General features: G+C 35.7%; 1 protein-coding gene across 1 annotated transcript in view; it reads right to left on the reverse strand.

Moving 5' to 3' along the window:
* The window catches only part of LOC105624000, a 47,647-nt gene extending 33,334 nt beyond the window's left edge, over positions 1–14,313 (reverse strand). Inside the window, exons 1-3 of the mRNA XM_012205371.1 lie at positions 14,270–14,313; positions 13,728–13,884; positions 5,244–5,514 (exon numbers count right to left, since the gene is read on the reverse strand). Of these exons, the coding sequence (XP_012060761.1) occupies positions 5,244–5,514; positions 13,728–13,884; positions 14,270–14,313 (472 nt within the window). The remainder of the gene's footprint in view (positions 1–5,243; positions 5,515–13,727; positions 13,885–14,269) is intronic.
* Positions 14,314–18,843: the final 4,530 nt, after the last annotated feature.

An 18,843-nucleotide genomic window follows, 5' to 3' on the forward strand; every position in this document is an offset into this window, starting at 1 on the left:
TTCGGTTCCGTTCCTCTCTCTCTCTCTCTTCCCTCCCTCCCCCCCCCCGTCCTCTCTCTCTCTCTCTTCCTCTTTCGTGTACGTGTGTCAGGCACAAGGGTGCAACATATACACATACACACGTTTGCACTTGCGTCACCGAGTTTGACCGACCTGCACGTATGCGCCCGCGTTCGCGCTCGCGCGCTCGATTGCGCCCGTGTGCGTACGCGCGTACACGTGAGACTGGGATTAATCCGGGATTATTGGTCGTGTGTGCGCCGCCCGCCGTCCAAATCCAAAATCCAACGCACACAACTCAGCTAATCCTAACCCACCCCCTTTTCACCCTCTCTCGCCTGCACCTCGCCGCCCTCACTCTCAGCGTATCCTGTGTGTTCTCCACCGACAGTTCGGAGCGTTATCTATAGGGTGTGCCTGAAAATTCACGTCCGCCAGTGCCCTATTTTTACCTATCCGCTTAAAGTACTGATTTTCGAGCGCGATATCGATCGATATTAAAGCCGTATCGAGATTAATAAAGGATTTTTGTGAATTTACCGATCAATTTTGTCTTTAGTAAAAATAAAATATAAAATTGATCTTCGTTAAATTGTCACAACAGGGTATAAATTTAGTCAGGATATGAAGATGTCCAATCACGACGATTCAATTTTATCAAAATTTCATAGACGTTTTATTGCATCAATCAATACCTTCCATATCTTGCATAGTATTGTTTAAAACGAATATTTGTTAATATCGGAAATATTTGTTAATAGAGAATGAAAATGTTATGTAGAAAACTTGGGATACTTAGTTTTGAAGATTTAGAAAGAAATTTTAAAGAAATTGTAAGATCGAGATTAATCAGAATAACAATAGACGTTGATTTACAACGTTTATGTGGGACATATCTATTATTACCTAAGATACCGATGACATCACGAATAATGCGCGACACAGAAGAGATTTAATTGTAAGTGATTTTTAAATAAGGTTTAAAGCTTCGTTGCGTCCGCAATTACATTACAATCTTCATTATTCAGATCGCGTCACGATAAATAGTTAACTTATTATGTTAAAATATTAATTATCAGAATAGAAATTTTTACTTTTAAAATTATATGAACAAAAGTTTGCCTCGAAACTTAGCAGAATATTCATTAAAAGATTATTCGCTTCAAAAATTGCTAAAAAAATTATATCCGAACTGATAAAAAAACAAAAGTTATTAAATACAAAAGTGTGCACGGTACGTTTTATATACCTATATTTTACAAAAGTAGGAATAGGAAATTAAATAAAATTATAAGATATACTTTATAATTCTAAAAAAGAAGCAATTTGTAATTTGAATGCAGCGTAAATAGTATTTTTACGGATATTACAAGAACTGCTTTACTTTGTCTATAGTCTTTGCATCGGTAAGAATCAGACTTTGTAATGTCTTGCAAGGATTTGCGTTCGGTAAGCTAAATGTAGGACAGAACTTAAATATAAGAACAGTAAAAATAAAGACATATATGCACACACGCATTTCTGTACATGTGAGAAATAACCATTTGCAATATGGTCCACGATTGCTCTCTGCGAGATATGATATCGATTTTGCCTTTAGCTTAACGCGTGGTCAGGTTGAAAGCTAGAACGTATACAGGGCGGCTATAAAAGAATCATTCCTGAATTGCGAGAGAAATGAGGGAAGATAACAGTTTTTATGCTACAATTCATATGCATTAATACACAATTTGATACAATATAAAAATTTTTATTTATATTAAATTTGCTATTATACATATATTAGATGTTTTTGAAGCCAATAATATTACTATTTTATTTTGTTTCAATACAATTTGATTAATCGATGCGTCTTTGCTGTATTTTATAAAACTTTCTTATATTTCCTTCCTTTGTTATTTTTATATTCTAAATAAAAATATATAATTTTATTACATATATGTTCACAAACAAAATATATATTTCTAAGCCTTTGTAATTAAATGCGCCTTCGTGTTAAAATATTCTCCGTAATTTGTAAATTCAGTTCATACTGTGAAAAATATATGAATTCATTAAATATTATCTCACTCATTATAACATTATTTATACTTCGTGATATCCCAGTTATTTATAAATAATAGAACGACTTCTGAAAATTAAAACAAGTTAAAACTACACTGTTTTTTTTTTACAAGCGCAACGAAGGGTAGATACATTTGAATTAAACGCGCTGAATTTATACAAAGCCTCCGATCGTTTTTTGAGTTTGTAGTACGTCAAATACTCATTGTAAGTCTTTCCCAACAGAATATATTTTCTGATCGGGTTTTGCATCGCAAGTTTGGGGATTACTAAATCAAAACTTTTATGCTCCGGGAGCTACATCGTTCTGTCCACTGACGAGAACGTAAATAGTGAGAATTCAAAGGCAACTCGCCACAAAAGATGTTTCATCTCTTGGGAGGGAGTATCGCGTAGGGTTAAATGGCGTAACGAGCCCGATCGTATGGCGCAAGACGCCATGGTGAATGTTCGCAGGTCGCCTAGCCGCATAGCCAGGGATTTGAATTTAATCCGGATTAGTTCGTAAGGGTCACAATATCCTCCCCTCTGACTGCACCTCGTCGCGGTTCGTCCCACTGTTCGTGCACACGGATGCGCGCATATAGACGTCCAGGTAAATCCGTACGGAACACACGCGGACGATTATCCTAATTCCGAGCTGACGCTTACGGCTCGCGGACTAAAAGGGAACAAACGATCTCGTCTTTCCAGCTCATCTTTGATGTATGCCGACGCGAAATCACTTCTCGAAAAAAAAATCATGCCAGTTCTCTTATTTTTGGACGTATTTATTTTTAATTTCTTATACAAAGAATTTTTATGAAATTAAGAAATTAACATTATTGTAATTATTAAAAATTATATAATCTATTTATGCGAATCAGTTTTCAAAATTTAATGTTATTGCATTATACAACAATAAATATTATATTAAATATTCTACTGTCGCTTATTGCACGGTTCAGCGTTGGAAATAAATAGGTCGCACTTTTAGAAATTTGAAAAGTTAAAAAAAGTCTCGATTAAGGAAAGATGAAGATAAGAACTGAGAAATGTAGAAAAGGAGCAGAGGAGGGGGAGGGGGGAGGAGAGGAAAAAATTAACTATGACATACGAAGATTTAAAGAGGATCCTCGAGATCCGTAGATTTAGGAAGTGCGTGCTTTTGTCCACCCGCATCCCCCATCTCGTACCACCCTTTTCTCCTCGTCTAGATCGGGGCTAGAAAAGCAAATATGTGCTTTAGCTCCCTGCATTCCTGCACGCCTTCGAAATGTCAAAGTACAGAATATCTATCCCCTCTACTCTCTTAAGAACACTTAAATCGATTTCACTCTGAAAGTTGCCTGAGAAAAAAATCGTAGAACATAATTTGACAACTTAATATGATGTACGATATAATTTTTTCCCTCCCTTTCTTGGATTTTTTTTCGTAGCGATTTTTATTGTGAAAGAATCAAGCAAAAAAAAAATAAAAATAGAGAAACGTATACCATAAATATATATATTTAATCTTATAAATGAAAATCTTATAAATGATAGATTAGACAAATATTTAATTATAGTCATTTCTTTGATTTTGGATGCAGACTGCGATTGACGTTCTCTATTCTGTAGCAACTTTGTCTATTTTTTGCGGAAAACTAACATATGTAAAAAGATACTAGATATTGCACTAAAAAAAAAGGTTGGTTGCTGTACAGCAAATTAGATAAAATATGTCATAGTGTTTTTAATTGCAGCAGTTATTTTTAAAATAGAAAATTATATTATTGTCGAGAGATCGTTAAATAAAATTAAGTAGATTTACAAACACACATATATATGTTTCTATCAATATTTGGAGATAAGATAATTCAATAATAATTTAAATTCAAGAAACTATGCTTAATTAATTTGCTGTCCGATGTTTCATTCAGCAATAAACGTGCCGTACGTTATAGTAGCAAATATGTTTGTTATATTTATATATTTAATTCTTTCTTTGTTGCTATCTACGAATTTTGTTATGTAAAATTAGAATGTTAAGTATCACGGGCTCTGTTTATATAATGTTTAATTCTCATTGCAAACGGACGCGTGTAAATTGTTTCCACCGCATTATCGAGGATCAAGGAAATTCCGCCGATAGTCTATCTCGTTTATGAGCTTTAACGATCCCTCTCGCGCGACCTCCATCGAGTACGTACGTCTTCGTCATTCTCAACGGAAACGGACTTTATGACGCGACATGGCAACTGAGTTTCTGGATTGCCTCGAATAAAAGTGAAGCATTTTGAGCAGACTCTTTGTATTATTTGCAATATCATTAAACAACCTTTAGCAATAGATAAATAAATGATGGTAACCTTCTAACACTAGCATTATCTATAAATTACTTATAATATATATTATTTCTACCATAAAGTTATATTAAATGTAACCCCTTTTCTAAATAGATATTATTAAGTTGGACAAACAATACTACATAATTTTGGAGTAAAAAAAAAAAATAAAATCGACAGCATAAAATAATTCAAACTTAAAACGTTCGTATCGTTTCCCCGTTTGCTTTCTTATTTATTACACAAGAGCTATATCGGCCTTCGCCGGATGTGAGACGGTGACGGCGATTAACGCCGCTTCCGTTCATATAGAATGCATTAATGGATGTGACATCGGTGCATCGTTACCATGTTTTCCTCATCGCCGTCACATGAGTTATCCCAACTGTTGAGTTACGCGTTGTAAAGCTGTTTTCGCACGACCCGATCTTTCATAAAAGGTGACTTAATTCGCCCGGCAAATCGACGATTTACGACCACGAGAACCCTGCACAAGCCACCACACCCGAGATGCAACCCAAGGTAATGGGGTGTACAAATGCACTCGCGTAGGGACAAGACGATGAGGAACGGGACGATACGAAATACAAGAGTTCAAATACGTTCAAATAACCATATAGAATTTCTTCATTATTATATTATTTTGCGATATTCTTAAATTAAAAAATTCATCAAAATTTATTTAAAATATATTTATAACATTATAAAATAAATAGTATCAACTTCCAATTTAATAATTTTAAAATTGAAATCATCAAACTTTGTCAAAATAAAAATATATAATAATTGTTATATATGCTTAGTATTTTTAATAAATCATTATTTATCATTATTAAACGGACAATGAAATATAAACGAAAAAGAAATATTTACCTGTACTGGAGGCGGATTTGCTGAGATCGAAGCCTTCCTGCTTGGGACTGGCGTTGATTTCTTGCTTTGGATGCTGATTGTGCGCAGAGAACGGTGTCTGAGGTGTACCGAGAGGTGTTTGCGATTGCAACGGATGTACCGATGGGTGCTGAGGTGCGTTCTGCGGCTGAGACTGCTGGGACTGATGAGACTGAGGACTCCTCGGTAACGAGGACACGCTGCTCGGTCTCGATGGTGGCGAGGCTTTGTGCGTCAATGCCAACGCTTGGCTCTGCAATCACGAGAGGATATTCATGTTTAAAAAATTCATTTTGAACAATAAATACAATTTCGACGCGATAATGATAATGTCTATGTACGATTATTGTCGTATACATTATTGAAATGCGGCACATTTATTTTGTCAAAGAGGAGAAACAAGGAAAAGTGATCTATTTAAAAGAAGATGAGAATATTATACAGAGAAATTCGATAAGCTCTACATTATAAAATATAAGAATCTTTTTATGTATCAAGAGGACGCGAAAGAAATTTTAATACCGGGAAGCATGATATGTACATTTTTACGCTTATTACTCAGGCAACAAGTTCTTCCCCAGCTTCTGTATTGTCCCTGGCAAAGTTTCACAGCGAAAATATTTTCTGCGTACAAGAGCACGTTATGTAAATTATTGTGATGTTTATTTCATCGCTCGTTTGTGTATAATCCAGCGAGAGTGCGGTAATCGCCGCGGGGTAATACAAATCCTTTGCTGTCCTTAATCTCTGAAGACAAAATTTCCTGGCACATCATGCTTCTAACGGTCGCATGACTTTTTTTACGGGAACGATTACCTATTATACAAATTTCTACAGAGAAACGTAGCTCCTATTAATCTTTAAAGTATAAAAAGTATTATCATAAATCATCGGTGTATATACATAAATCATGTTATTTGTCCGTATCATATTAATTTTCAAAATTTTATAAATAAATTTTTAATATACAATGATAATATATTACACGAATTAAATGTAATGTTGTATCCTTGCTAAAAATGCGCTCGCGCGCGATAAAGGATTGTCTAGAATCTGCTTCTAAAAAGAAAAAAAAGATAACTCGCGCGCGAATTAACTATGCACGATTGGAGGCAATCTAACGATTAAAAAAGCCTTCGGCGGCAATTCACGGTGGGAGCGTCGCCTAAACGCGGTCAAATCTACGACGTTTCGGTCGGGCCGAGCGAGCCGGATGATCTAAGCGTCGTCGACGATGAAATCTGAGCACGTGCTCAATTCCGAGCGGTGACCAGGCTAAGACATAAGCGCGGACTTAGATTTATGTATGAGTGAACTGAACTTAACACTAACGGCTAAGCCGTCCACGGTGTCAACTGGGGTCAACTGGGCCCAGAATGCGACAATCCTACACCACCGCAACCGCTGCCGCCGCCGTCGCCGCCGCCGATGTGCGAGATGCACCGCGGAGCGATGATTTTCGTCTGGAAACTGGATCGTCGATGACGCCTCCGTGGAATACGGAGCGTCAAGCGACAGAACGAGCTGAGATACGAGGCGGTGTTTAACCCTCCATAATCCTTCGCGACTTCCTGCCGCGTTCGTGTTTGCTCGCAATCAGCAATTTTAGCGAGTATTTAGTCTCCTTATTTAATTACAAAATTATGAAATTTAATCAGCCGGCACTCACGCGCACATCACACAAGGCAATCTTGAAAAATCGACGATGAGCATCGTATTAATTGCTCCTCGAAAATGATCATCCCGGTTCTTAACCGAACAGATTGCACAAAACTTATCGTCTTTTTATATTTATGTAAATTAATTCTATCAAGTCGCAATTAAACTTCAATTTTTTTTATTTTTTCTGAATAATGAATCTTTTACTCGTATATCTTTACTCGTAGGAAATATTAAGATAGAAATATATACATAATTATTGAAGTCAAATCAAAAGAAAAAGAAGAATTTCTTCTTACATTTATAGATTTTAATATCTTTGTACATCACTTTTCTCATCGATCTAACAATCGGTTGCGAAAAGATCGACCGGATGATTTTTTCGCTTGCCCGGACTGTACCGAGGTACCAGCTACTGTTTCGGGAGCTCTTCGAGGTATGCACTCGCAAAAAACACGTCAGACCGCTGAAGACCCGGGCCTGGAATGGGAGTAAGAGAGAAGAAGATGATGAAGAAGAGGAAGGAGGTGGTGAAGAAGGTAGCGGAGAAACGGGATGCCTGAAGGTGCCGAAGAGAGCGAGAAAGAGAGATAAGGGCCAGCCGGCATCATTGATGGAAGAGAGACGAGCGGGAACGACGGGCCCCGAGGGTCCACGTGAATTGGAAGAGGATAGAGAGAATCCCCGGATCCTCGGCTTCCACGCGAGGAATGAAGACGAACGCGAGACCGAAAGCGGGAGCGTGTAAGAAGGGGCAACAGGTGGATGGGGTTAGCGGCTTATCCAGCTAACGCCCCAAGTGATATCGCGGTAACTCTGCTGTGACGTGCGAGGGGTTACGATGTTGTTGTCGTAAAATCAGGAATTTCGGTTCGTTCATCGATCCGGCTTTCGCCATAGTTGAGAATTCACTTGGCCTCCCGTAGAAATCGGGAATCGCGCTGGGAAGGCGTCAGATCCAAGAAACGTCGCGAGAAACACTTTTGAAAATTCGCTCATTTGAGCGATAAAAATTCTTATTAGATATCATTAATTGCGCGATAATAAATGTGATAAAGTTAACCAGATGGGCCAATATAAACGATTTAGTAGATAGATGAAATTGAAGAAATGTTGGAAGAGCATAAAAAATGTGTAATAATATCACTCGTAATAATTGGCGAAATATTTTTTTGCATCATGTTAAATAATTATCTCATTAAATATTAGTAAAACAAGAATAATTGCTCAAGTTGAATAAGAGAAACTATAATAAAATTAAAATTAAAGTATGTCGTACTACTCGCAAAATATTGTCAACACAAAAGACAATAAATGCTGCTTCGTCCAATCTGTACGAGCTATGAATTTAAACAAACGTACTCTTCTCCCGTGTCCTAATTGTGTGTGACGACAGTAAAAATGGAAAAGTAAATAATTAAACGTGAAGCGCGAGCGCGATATCGCATTGCGCCACGAACGACGAGTTTGGCAGGCGGTTTATCAACGGATCAGCTTATCTACCGGGTGTAACGGAGATACGCAGCGATGGCGTTTCCTGCTAGTGTTTCCCGTTAATGCGATAACCTTAATCGTTGACCGTGCACAGGATTCTCATGGATCTGCGAGAGATTCTGAACGGAATTAACCACGATGGAACAGTGGCGGAATCAATCGCGCGCGCGCTACGAATCGTCCGCACAAACGAACTTACGTAAGACCGAATCACGATGACAATCTTTAATGTTTGACCAATTGAACGCGTGGTCCTTTTCGAAGTATATATGTCTTACGTCAGCGGCATCGTTCTTCATGTGATCAATTCTATTCATCGAAATAAAAAAAAGAAAAGAAAGAACATTCATGACGATATCGCCCCTTTGCACGAGGATCCTTTCTTCTCGTCTCATCACAACGACGATTTCTACGACGATATTCGATGCGCGTGAATTATCAGCGCTTGTCTCGCTTGTCTTTATTAATTCTACGAATGCTGCATTAACGCGCGTCATGAAAAATCGCGCTTCACGCCGTGAGCGATACGTTGCAGCGTTCTCGGAGGATATGAGATCAGTTTAGGATATGAGTTCATTCTAATTACATTTTCAAACGGAAATAAAATGGAAATAACTCGAACAGCTACCGACTTAAAATTCTTTTAAAATCTGTCATTTTATTTCTGTCATGATCGAAAAATATAAACTTTGATTTCAAAATAAAGAGAGAATTTTATACATTTACTATTGAGATATTTTGCAAACTGCGCGTTTTTTATTGATCCAAAAAAGATTTTTATTAAAGAAATAATCAATCTGACAATTGGCTAGTGTAGCGTTGGCTCCTCTTTCTCTTATAAAATTCCTACATTATTTTTACCACTAAATTCTTGCATTTCACTTTGGATTATCCAATCCATTAGTGACTGCTTGTATGAAAGAGCAATGTGAATCTTGAGTATTAAAATTATACTATAATCTTAGTTGTTCTCTCTAATACTTGCGTTCTATTTGCCTAAATTTTTACTGTTCTTAAAAACTTTGTAAAATTCTATAAAACTTAATAGAAATTAGATAATGTTGATATAATCGTTTTATAATTGTTAAAGATTCCATGAAATTCCGATTATGAAGATAAACTGTTTCTGGAATATGCTTTTACAGAACATTGAAAAGCACTCGCCGTCTTCTAATCTCCGATCGATACAATAACATGCAACATTGTATACTAATAACAATTCATAAATTGCACTTAACAAATTTTAAAACGATTCATTATCTGTTTTAGAGCGCGTGATAATTTCGCTATCTTTTGGCGGTCATCACAAATAGAATTAAATGTAGCATCCATATTAATCTGCAACATTCTAATCACGCTTATCGAAATATCGAGCCGGCGATATCCCCGAACGATAATTGGATGTCTCTTTGTGATAGATAATCCGCGGATTGATGCGTTTGCGATCGTGTTACGTAAATTGTTGCCGACTGTAGTGTCAGTGTACTTCGTTCCTAAGTGCAAAATATGGTAGAACTAAAGATTAGAAAGCAATAGATACCATCTTGCACCAGCAATGATCGCTGATTTCGAGGGTTTATACTAGAGAAAGTAGCGAAATATTTCAAAATTACAGTTTAATTGACCATATAGATAAATTAGTCTTTAATATTAACATGAGAAAATATATTTATAAATACATTTCACATTTAATAAAAAAAATATTTATATATAATATTAATATTATAAAATAAAAATATAATGCTTTTTTATAACGATTTATACTGAAATATAATATCGATAATTTGATTTCTAAAATTTCTTTTTCTCCCAAAAGATATGATTATTTATTACACACAAATCTTCGTGGAGTAATTGTTGCAACGCATTCTAGTTTAAAAAAAATAATACGATGAGGAACGCGCGTGCTCTATATAATAAAGTTACCTGACACGAAACTGTTCGCATCGCCGTAACCAATTTTCTCTCACAAAATATTCACTGAGAAAACAAAAGATCGTGTCTGCGGCATAAAAAGGCAACGTAAAAGGCCTACAGAGAGAGGACCGCGAGCTCTACCTGCGTTTGATATATCGGCTTCGGTGGCCGGATAGATGGATTACAATCATTCCGGGAGCTGGGGTGGTCAAATACCGTGACCATGCGTGTTTCAAACGTATCCTCATGCACGCACACGTAGATATGTACGACGCACTTTCGAGTACACACGTGGCGGCCCGTGCGTGCACGAGCAGTCCTGCGTGCAACGCGTTGCAAGGATGCGTTTTCAAAGTGCCAGAATGCAGGGAGGTGCGTCGCGGCAGCGTGAAAATTTTACATCGCGAGTTCTCTCTCTTCACTGACATTTCTCTGCTGTTTAATATCGCGAGCTCGCACGGCTCTATTACGTTTATTAAACATTTATTAAGCGTCATAGATCTACCTATAATATATTGATAACGACAGAAAATTTAATTAACTTTGCAACGTCGCATCTTCCCTCTTTTTATTTTTTCCCTCGCGTGCGATCATTATGCTCGAGTTTCGCGATCGTCACTTTGTTGCTGTTACAATTGCTGTTATTTACTCATATTAGTTTGCTCCTTTGACGGTGTAATTTAAATAACTATAATGCAAATTATGAAGACTGAATTTAGAATTTTTACACATCCTGTAATCCAAGTTAGTATTGTTCTTGCGTTTTCACAAGAACAAACTACAAAATGAGTCTTCGTACACTAATACTGCAAATATGAAGGCAGAGCTTCATGTATTTGACAGCATTATAAGATTATCCTCGGTCTCTGACTTCTTTTCTGAAAAACATCTGCATGAATAATGCATCTCTCGAGGTGCTTCCATATAAGTTACATTCTCTCTTTTAAAATATTTAATCTGTGCTTTGTTACAATGAAAATAAAATGTACATAACTCTTTTGACAAAATGATCCACGTCATATAATTCATGCATGATAAATTGATAATTTTCTCAAATAAATGATGCATATTGTGTAATATTCTAATAGTATCATAGCTATGATAATATAAAGGTGATCCTGTATGTATACTACTATGTATATTATGCATAATACTGATCGTATAAGGTTGCAAAAATATTTAAAATATTTATGCATACTGTCAATATTAATAATCAATATTATTGGACATATAGAGTTATTTTTAGAAACGTGTATCAACTGTAATATATTTACATAGATAGAAGTGCACTAATAAATAAAGAAAAAGAGACAAGTGGAGCAATAAACATACAATGCAAAGTAGAAGAGCGTCAGAAAAATATGAATAGATAAATGAAGTAGGAATATTTATAAATCCCCTTCTTGGTTTTGAAAATACTGAAAAGAATAAATTCTATTCTATATGTTCCAAAAATATCATTTCTGACAAGAAACTTATGATTAACCTCGAAAAAGGTTTGTAATTGTTCTAATATTTTTTTTAATAAAAAAAAAACAGTCAAAAACGTAAGTAGAACATAGGATTTCGTACGTGTTATTTCAGAACGTATTAAATGTTATCATGATACATTAGTCTGTCTATTACAACAATTTATGTAAACGGATTTTGACGAACGTATTCGTAGCGTGTTTTATTGTTAATTTTTCGATAGCCATGATGAGCCGAAGGCATGGATCGAGAGATCGAGCGGTCAATGGAGACATGCGGTCTTATTCCGTTGAATGCCAGAACATGAACATGGTCGTGGCACAGGAAGAAGGCAGGGGCACATCCGTATCGTGGTCAGAACCCGTGACCCCCCGATACGTACCTACACGTGTAAACGTACGCGCGTTCGTCCGCACAGCACACACGCGAGCCGCGGCTTTGCCAAGGATTATCCCCCGTCCTACGGTTGCCCTCGGCTTTCATTGTGAGATCGCGAAGCGTCGGATATACGCGTCGGATCTGAATTTGGTATGCGATTTTTGATGTGGAGAATCGAGTCTAAATCCGAGCTCGCGCTGCATTTAAATGGATAATTATTTCCTTCCCAAGCGATCATATGTCTGATAAATAACGTGTTTTTTTCTTTTCGATGCTGCATAGATTACGTGAATGTTTACCTAAACTTATAATTGCACCTGCTCTATATATTTTAATTTAAAACAATACGCATCTAGGAAGATGAAATTTTAGGATAAGAAGACTCGTGTGCGAGAAAATGAAAATTTCCGTTCGAATTTATCAAAATTTATCACATTTTCCTAATACATAATGTTACAAGTTTATTATTTTTTAAATGATTACGCGATGTAGAAACGACGCCTTGTTTATTTATTTTAGGTACTGAGATAATCGCGCATTACACGTGGAGTAGCTAGCTGCTTTGAGATGCGAAAGAATGTGCCAAATTGATGACGAAGAATTAAGCGGACTGAAAGCGCGTCCAGAGAAAGAGAGAGAGAGGGGTGCAAGAAACGATAGGGTGGCCAATTGGCTGTGTAATGTCAGAAAGGGGTTGCTTCTCGCCCCTCGTACTCGCTAACATTGAGTATAGACGCTGCGTTATTTTTATAAGTTCGGCAGACCGAACGCCGAAAACGATGATGCTAGCACGCTAATCCACGACGTAAGCCATTTTATCGGAATTTTATATTCCTTGTCAAATTAAGGTCACATATTTTCGATATAGTTGTACTTTTTTTATGGTCTCTCATATATTAAAAGCATTTTTATGATTTTTCGGCATATATACGGAAAGGACGTTTTTGCTGAAGTATCTGAAAATTTATAATTAGTTACAAAATAATTCTGTAAAACGTATAAACAACACTGATGATAATGCTGCAAAAAGTTTTAACATTTTAATAACCTGTTTTAAAGGTTTCATTTTTGATGGTTCAAACAAAACAAACAAAACTAGCTAAATTTTTAGATACTTTAGCAAAACCTTATGTCTGTGTGAATAAAAAAGATTTTAAATGATCCTAATCGATAAATTAGTGATCCTTATAAAGTTCAATTACGCTTTAATCTGTTAATAAAAAGCTTTATTATTTTAAAAAAACTAAACTATTAGAAATTGGAATACTCTCTTGTTCTATTTTTTTCTGTATCTGTTACATTTATTCTAAAAAAAAGAAATATATTCCATTTTAAATTTTACATCCATGTATTTTTTCGATCAATATTATTCTTAAATAAATGTAATATTTTTCACATTCTAATAAATTTTTTAACATTTTTTTCTACGATTTTATGACAAATTTTTCCAATTTTGTTTACAGAAAAATATTTATACAATCGCATGAACGATTGATAATATTTTGTGTACAATATTTTATCCAAGTTGAAACAAAAATAAAAGATTACCTGTACTTGATCCGTCTTCGTGTTAGCAGCCATCCATGCCTCTACAAAGGTGTCCATTGCGCTCTGAAAATCCATTCCCTCCTGGGGCCTCAATAATTCTCCTGGGCCTCGGAAGTCGCCGCCATTCGTGACATATCGCGTTGTACTCGAATTCTCACTAACTCATAGTGTCAATTTTAGTTCTAGCACTTATCAATTAAGAGTCAAATGTAATCGAAAAGATGATAGGTTTTTAAAACCGAATCAGTTTTTCTTGTCTTTTAAACGTCACTTGAAGCACCTTGTCTACGATAAATATAATCGCGCGAATGACATAAAATTTATTTACAATCGAAATCACAGACGTGCATAAAATGTCCGTTTATTTACGTAGGAGGTTCTTACTATTACAAGTTCTTAATTTCTAGCTACTGTATGCTAATGATAAGTGGGTGATCATTTTTTTTTTATATTAAAACGATTTACACACCTATGATCACTATCTGTTCTAATTTTGCTTAGGTTAGATTGAAATATTAAATATATGATTAAACTGCGCGTACCTCTGACTAGACTGCGGAAAATCACACACGTGCTCGCAACTCATTACGATAAATATCGTCTCGGAGTAAAATCGGAGTAAATAGAGCGATCTACGGTCTTGTCCCGTTTCCTGATCACCAATGATCGGCACGTCAGTCTATTCAGAACGTCACGTACACAATTCTAAACGCCAACATCGATCGTAGTCTCTCAATCATCGATCATCACAAGATCAGTCAACGTTGCCAATCATCTCCCTGAGAAGACCGCGAGGCACTGTTTCGGCGCGCGTGGGTTGTCACCAGTCATCAATACCAAACATGTGCGTAGCTCTGAATGCTCCGAAAACTCGAACTTGATCGATTTCTTCGGACGTTTCTCGTCGAGGAGCTTCTTTGGAGCGATCACGGTCAGGATCACGATCGCATTCACGTCATCGTCCCTCTCGTTGTAAGTGTACCTCTGGAAATCGCGTATGATCGCCAAGCACCAACGGAATGTCATTCGCGCCGCCAAGGACAGGCGCACGGTCCGCGAGGACAACACACGTTCGCAGGGAACGGCGTTCGAGCCGCGACTGTGCGCGTCGAGGCGTCGCGGCGCTCGATCTGCTGCCCCTACGACGCCCTACCCGCGAGCGCGCCGTCAGTATAAACCCCACCACCCGGTCGCCGCTGCCACCACTGCCACCATCACCACCACCACCACCACCGTCACCACCACCATCTCCATACCACCGCGATACCGTCGTCTCGCGTCGTCTACCGATATCGCGGCCGAGTGCCTCCTCTGGTCCTCACTCAGCTGCTGGTTCACCCTCTCGCTCGCCGACTCCTTCGGAACCTTCGTCGTACCCCGCAGCCCGAGATCCCGTCGTCTCATTCTCGTTCCCTCTTATCCTCCCCCGATTTTGCTACGAAGCTTCCTCATTCTGGATAAGGTATCGTCCCTTTCGCGCTTTACCATTTCCTTCTCCTTCGTCTTTGTTCGTCGCGTTAAGTTCCTTTCCGATCACATTCTCGTCTATTTTTTCGCCTTTTAATATTGTCACATTAATATTACAATTGTAACACGTCTTTAATTGATAAAATTGTCATTTATTAAAATTCTAAAATCATAAACAAAATTGCAAATTTTCCTGAAATCTATGAAAATTTTCTTCTTCTTTGGAATCTTCTTTCACACTTGTAATCTTTGTAGTTATTTATTTAAATTAATTTTGTAGTCCGTATTTTTTTTCTCTTCGTTAATCCATTTTCTATTCTACTTTCCTCATAATAATGCCGTATTTCTTTCAATTTATCAGAACATTTTCTCTTTCATAAAACTACTGATTTTTTCCTCATCCAATTTCTTGCTTATATTCATATTTGTTCGTCGTGCTATGAAAGATTCGCTCTCTCATCCGGCACCCATCTCATCTCCTTTTTTTTCGAAATCTTTTTCCGTCGAATTCGATTCTCACCCACCTTTTTCTCTGCACTTTAGCATCCCCACCAAAAACCTATTCCAGGGATGTGATGATCCAAAAATAATGTGCACATACACCTGTCCACCTGCAACACATTCTCTGCGAGAGTATACGCGATGACCAAGCTTAAATGAAGAAACATGAAGCGATATCTATGCCACCGCGTCGATTTTTTCCGCGATCGCAATTGCAAAGCATTAAAACAAATTTTTTATATCCGCGGGAATTTATAGGTATAAAACGAGTTTTCGAATCAGCTTTTAAAAACTATTTACTTTGAATTATTAAAACTTGAAATAATAACTATACGTTAAATAAAAATGTTTAATTAATAATAACCTTTAAACATTTATTAAAACATTTATTAAAAGGATATACATATTAATGTATTACTTGCACAACAAATTATATATTCAAGTAAACAATTTTTTTTTAATTTATCAAGCATTTTCATTTATCATTTAAAAATTTTTTTATTGATTATTTTTTGAATAATGTGTTGCTTCAATATATCTATGATAATAAAGAAAACAAATAATATATATCAAATATCTTACCTAATGCAAAAATACTGCATACGTAAAAATAACTTGATACGCAATAAATAATTAAATATGGTTTGAACAGATCTTTGCGTTTAATTCTACATGATAAGAAGCAACAGATGTGTATTTGGATTAGAAATTGATTCGATAGAATCATTCTTTGACCTTCATAATATAAGCGATCGAGATCTGATACACTGAAATCTCATCCAATGATAGATAAGCATAAACAGATTAATAAGCTAACATTAAGAAACTTGTATCTCCTTATATCTGTTGGGCTAAAGATATGATTGGAGATTCGAATTGTCATCAGTTGAATCAAGTTAAAAGAACAAATACAAATAAATAAATGCAAAAGATATACTAAGAAAATAGCGTTAAATAAAAATATAAGACAAACATAAAAAAACATAAACATTGAGAGATTTACAAATATACCATCAGTAAAACAATTAAAACAATTAAAACAATTAAAAAAGAATTTTGAATTTCAATAATTTGTAATGTAATTTTTTTGGGCTTTATCTGATTAATCAATGAAAATAATCTTAGATTAAAATGACGGCAACATGACAATTAATATAAAGGCAGTTTTTCATCAACCACAATTCTCTTCGTGCTATCAAAATGGATCGTTCGAAATTGAGTGCCTCAAAGGGAACGTATACATACGTACGTGTGCATACGTACTCACAGATTCCTGTAAACGTCGCTGCCAGATTAGACAATCTCTGGGAATTAATTTCCATAGACGACAAAAGTAACATCGTTACCGATTCCAGCAGTATCCGCGAATTTTCGGTGCTTCGCGAGCGACGTCCTTTCCGATTACATCCTGCCGCATTTGCGTATGTGACATACGCGCTTTCGTAATGCACATATACGGCTTCACTTCGTCAGATATGATATGAAACAGCGGTGTCGATGTGCTCCAAGATACAAGCGCATTATTATCGTCTGATAATCCGTTTGAATTAGCTGAGTTCGCTACTCAGCCTGGCCGTTTTATCGTCGGATTAACGATGAAATGAAGTATTTGTGGTATAACCGAGAGATATCTATGAGGATCGGTAGATAATGCGACGGTTATGTAATCGGTGGCAAAATATTTCCGACAACCTTTTATTGATGATGTTAGCTAATCTATCGTGAAAATCAGTTTGATTGGATGTGTTTTTGTTGTTTCTCTCAGAACATTCGTGGAAAATAATGTAATAGGAAAATTTCAATAATGATTATGATTTAGATTATCATCTCTGGTTTCACTTTCCGGATTAAGAATATTTTAAACTCATACAACTTTGTTGATATAATTTTATAAAAAATTTTTCATTTGAAAAAAATGAATGTTTTAATTTTTAAATTTATTATGTAATTACTTCAGTATTATATCAAATTAATACAGTTGAATAAAATCGATCTTGTGTTATGCATTTATTTAGCAAAATAAAAGAGGACTATCAGCGCATACGGTTTAATTTCAGCTTCAATAGCGTCCGATTGGCGTGCTGGATAATCCTGGGATTAAAGTGAGTGCTCGAGAGATAATGCCTGATTCACCTGCCGCGTGTCGATCAATACTGCTATTACGTAACAAAAAGACTGCGTTGATTTTTTTAATAGAAATTATTTAATTACGATTGGAACAACACAAAGAATAGTTTACTGCTCTACGGCGATAGCACATGCCAGGCAAAATCGCGATAGCAATTTGGAATAACGCAGATATTTTAATTAAGTAATTTAATTAAAACTTGAAAGTCTTTCAATTCAATTAATCAAAACTAGCGTTCAATAGAAATATTTTTTTATCAAAACGCTTATAATTTAAAGCTCTTTGAAAATAATTTAAAATTGTTCTCATTTTCAAATGTTTATATTTTTTTGCTTCATTTATTTTTATATTTTTTTACTATTATCCATTCTTTGAACACGTATTTACTATGACATGTGTCTGTCTTGCGTGTTTCCGTAGGTATCACCGAAAATCATGCATGTAAATCTCCAGACAAATTTGTTTCGACAGACTAAGAGTCTAGCGAGATTTCATTCGCCGATACAGCATTTTACACTCGCCACATCCGAGCGCTTTATTTCGCGAGGATAGACAGTAACCAGACGCGTCATATATAAACGGATCTGTATCTAATCCTACTGTTACGTCTTAATCCGCTCTTATCCATCCTACTATATATTTATCCTACTATATAATTCGAATTCGATTAGATATTAAATCATAGAGGATTTATAAAAAGTGTTTCCAATATTTTATTTAACAAAATTTATCCAAGATATTGCAAATGTATTATTAAAATAAAATTTTAAGGTTATTTCTTTTATTCATTCTTTTCTCTTTTACTTTAACATATAATTATTAAGTATTATATAGAATGAAAATATAGAATAATAATGATCAGTCATATATATATATATATATATATATATATATATATATATATAGTATAGTACTATTAACTTAACTACTACTACTACTACGTAATAATAAGTAGTAAAAATAATATATTATTATTCTATATATATATATAGTACGTACTTACTTAACTTTAACTTAACT

The sequence above is a fragment of the Atta cephalotes genome (assembly GCF_000143395.1).
Source record: "Atta cephalotes unplaced genomic scaffold scaffold00070, whole genome shotgun sequence".
Lineage (NCBI taxonomy): Eukaryota > Metazoa > Arthropoda > Insecta > Hymenoptera > Formicidae > Atta > Atta cephalotes.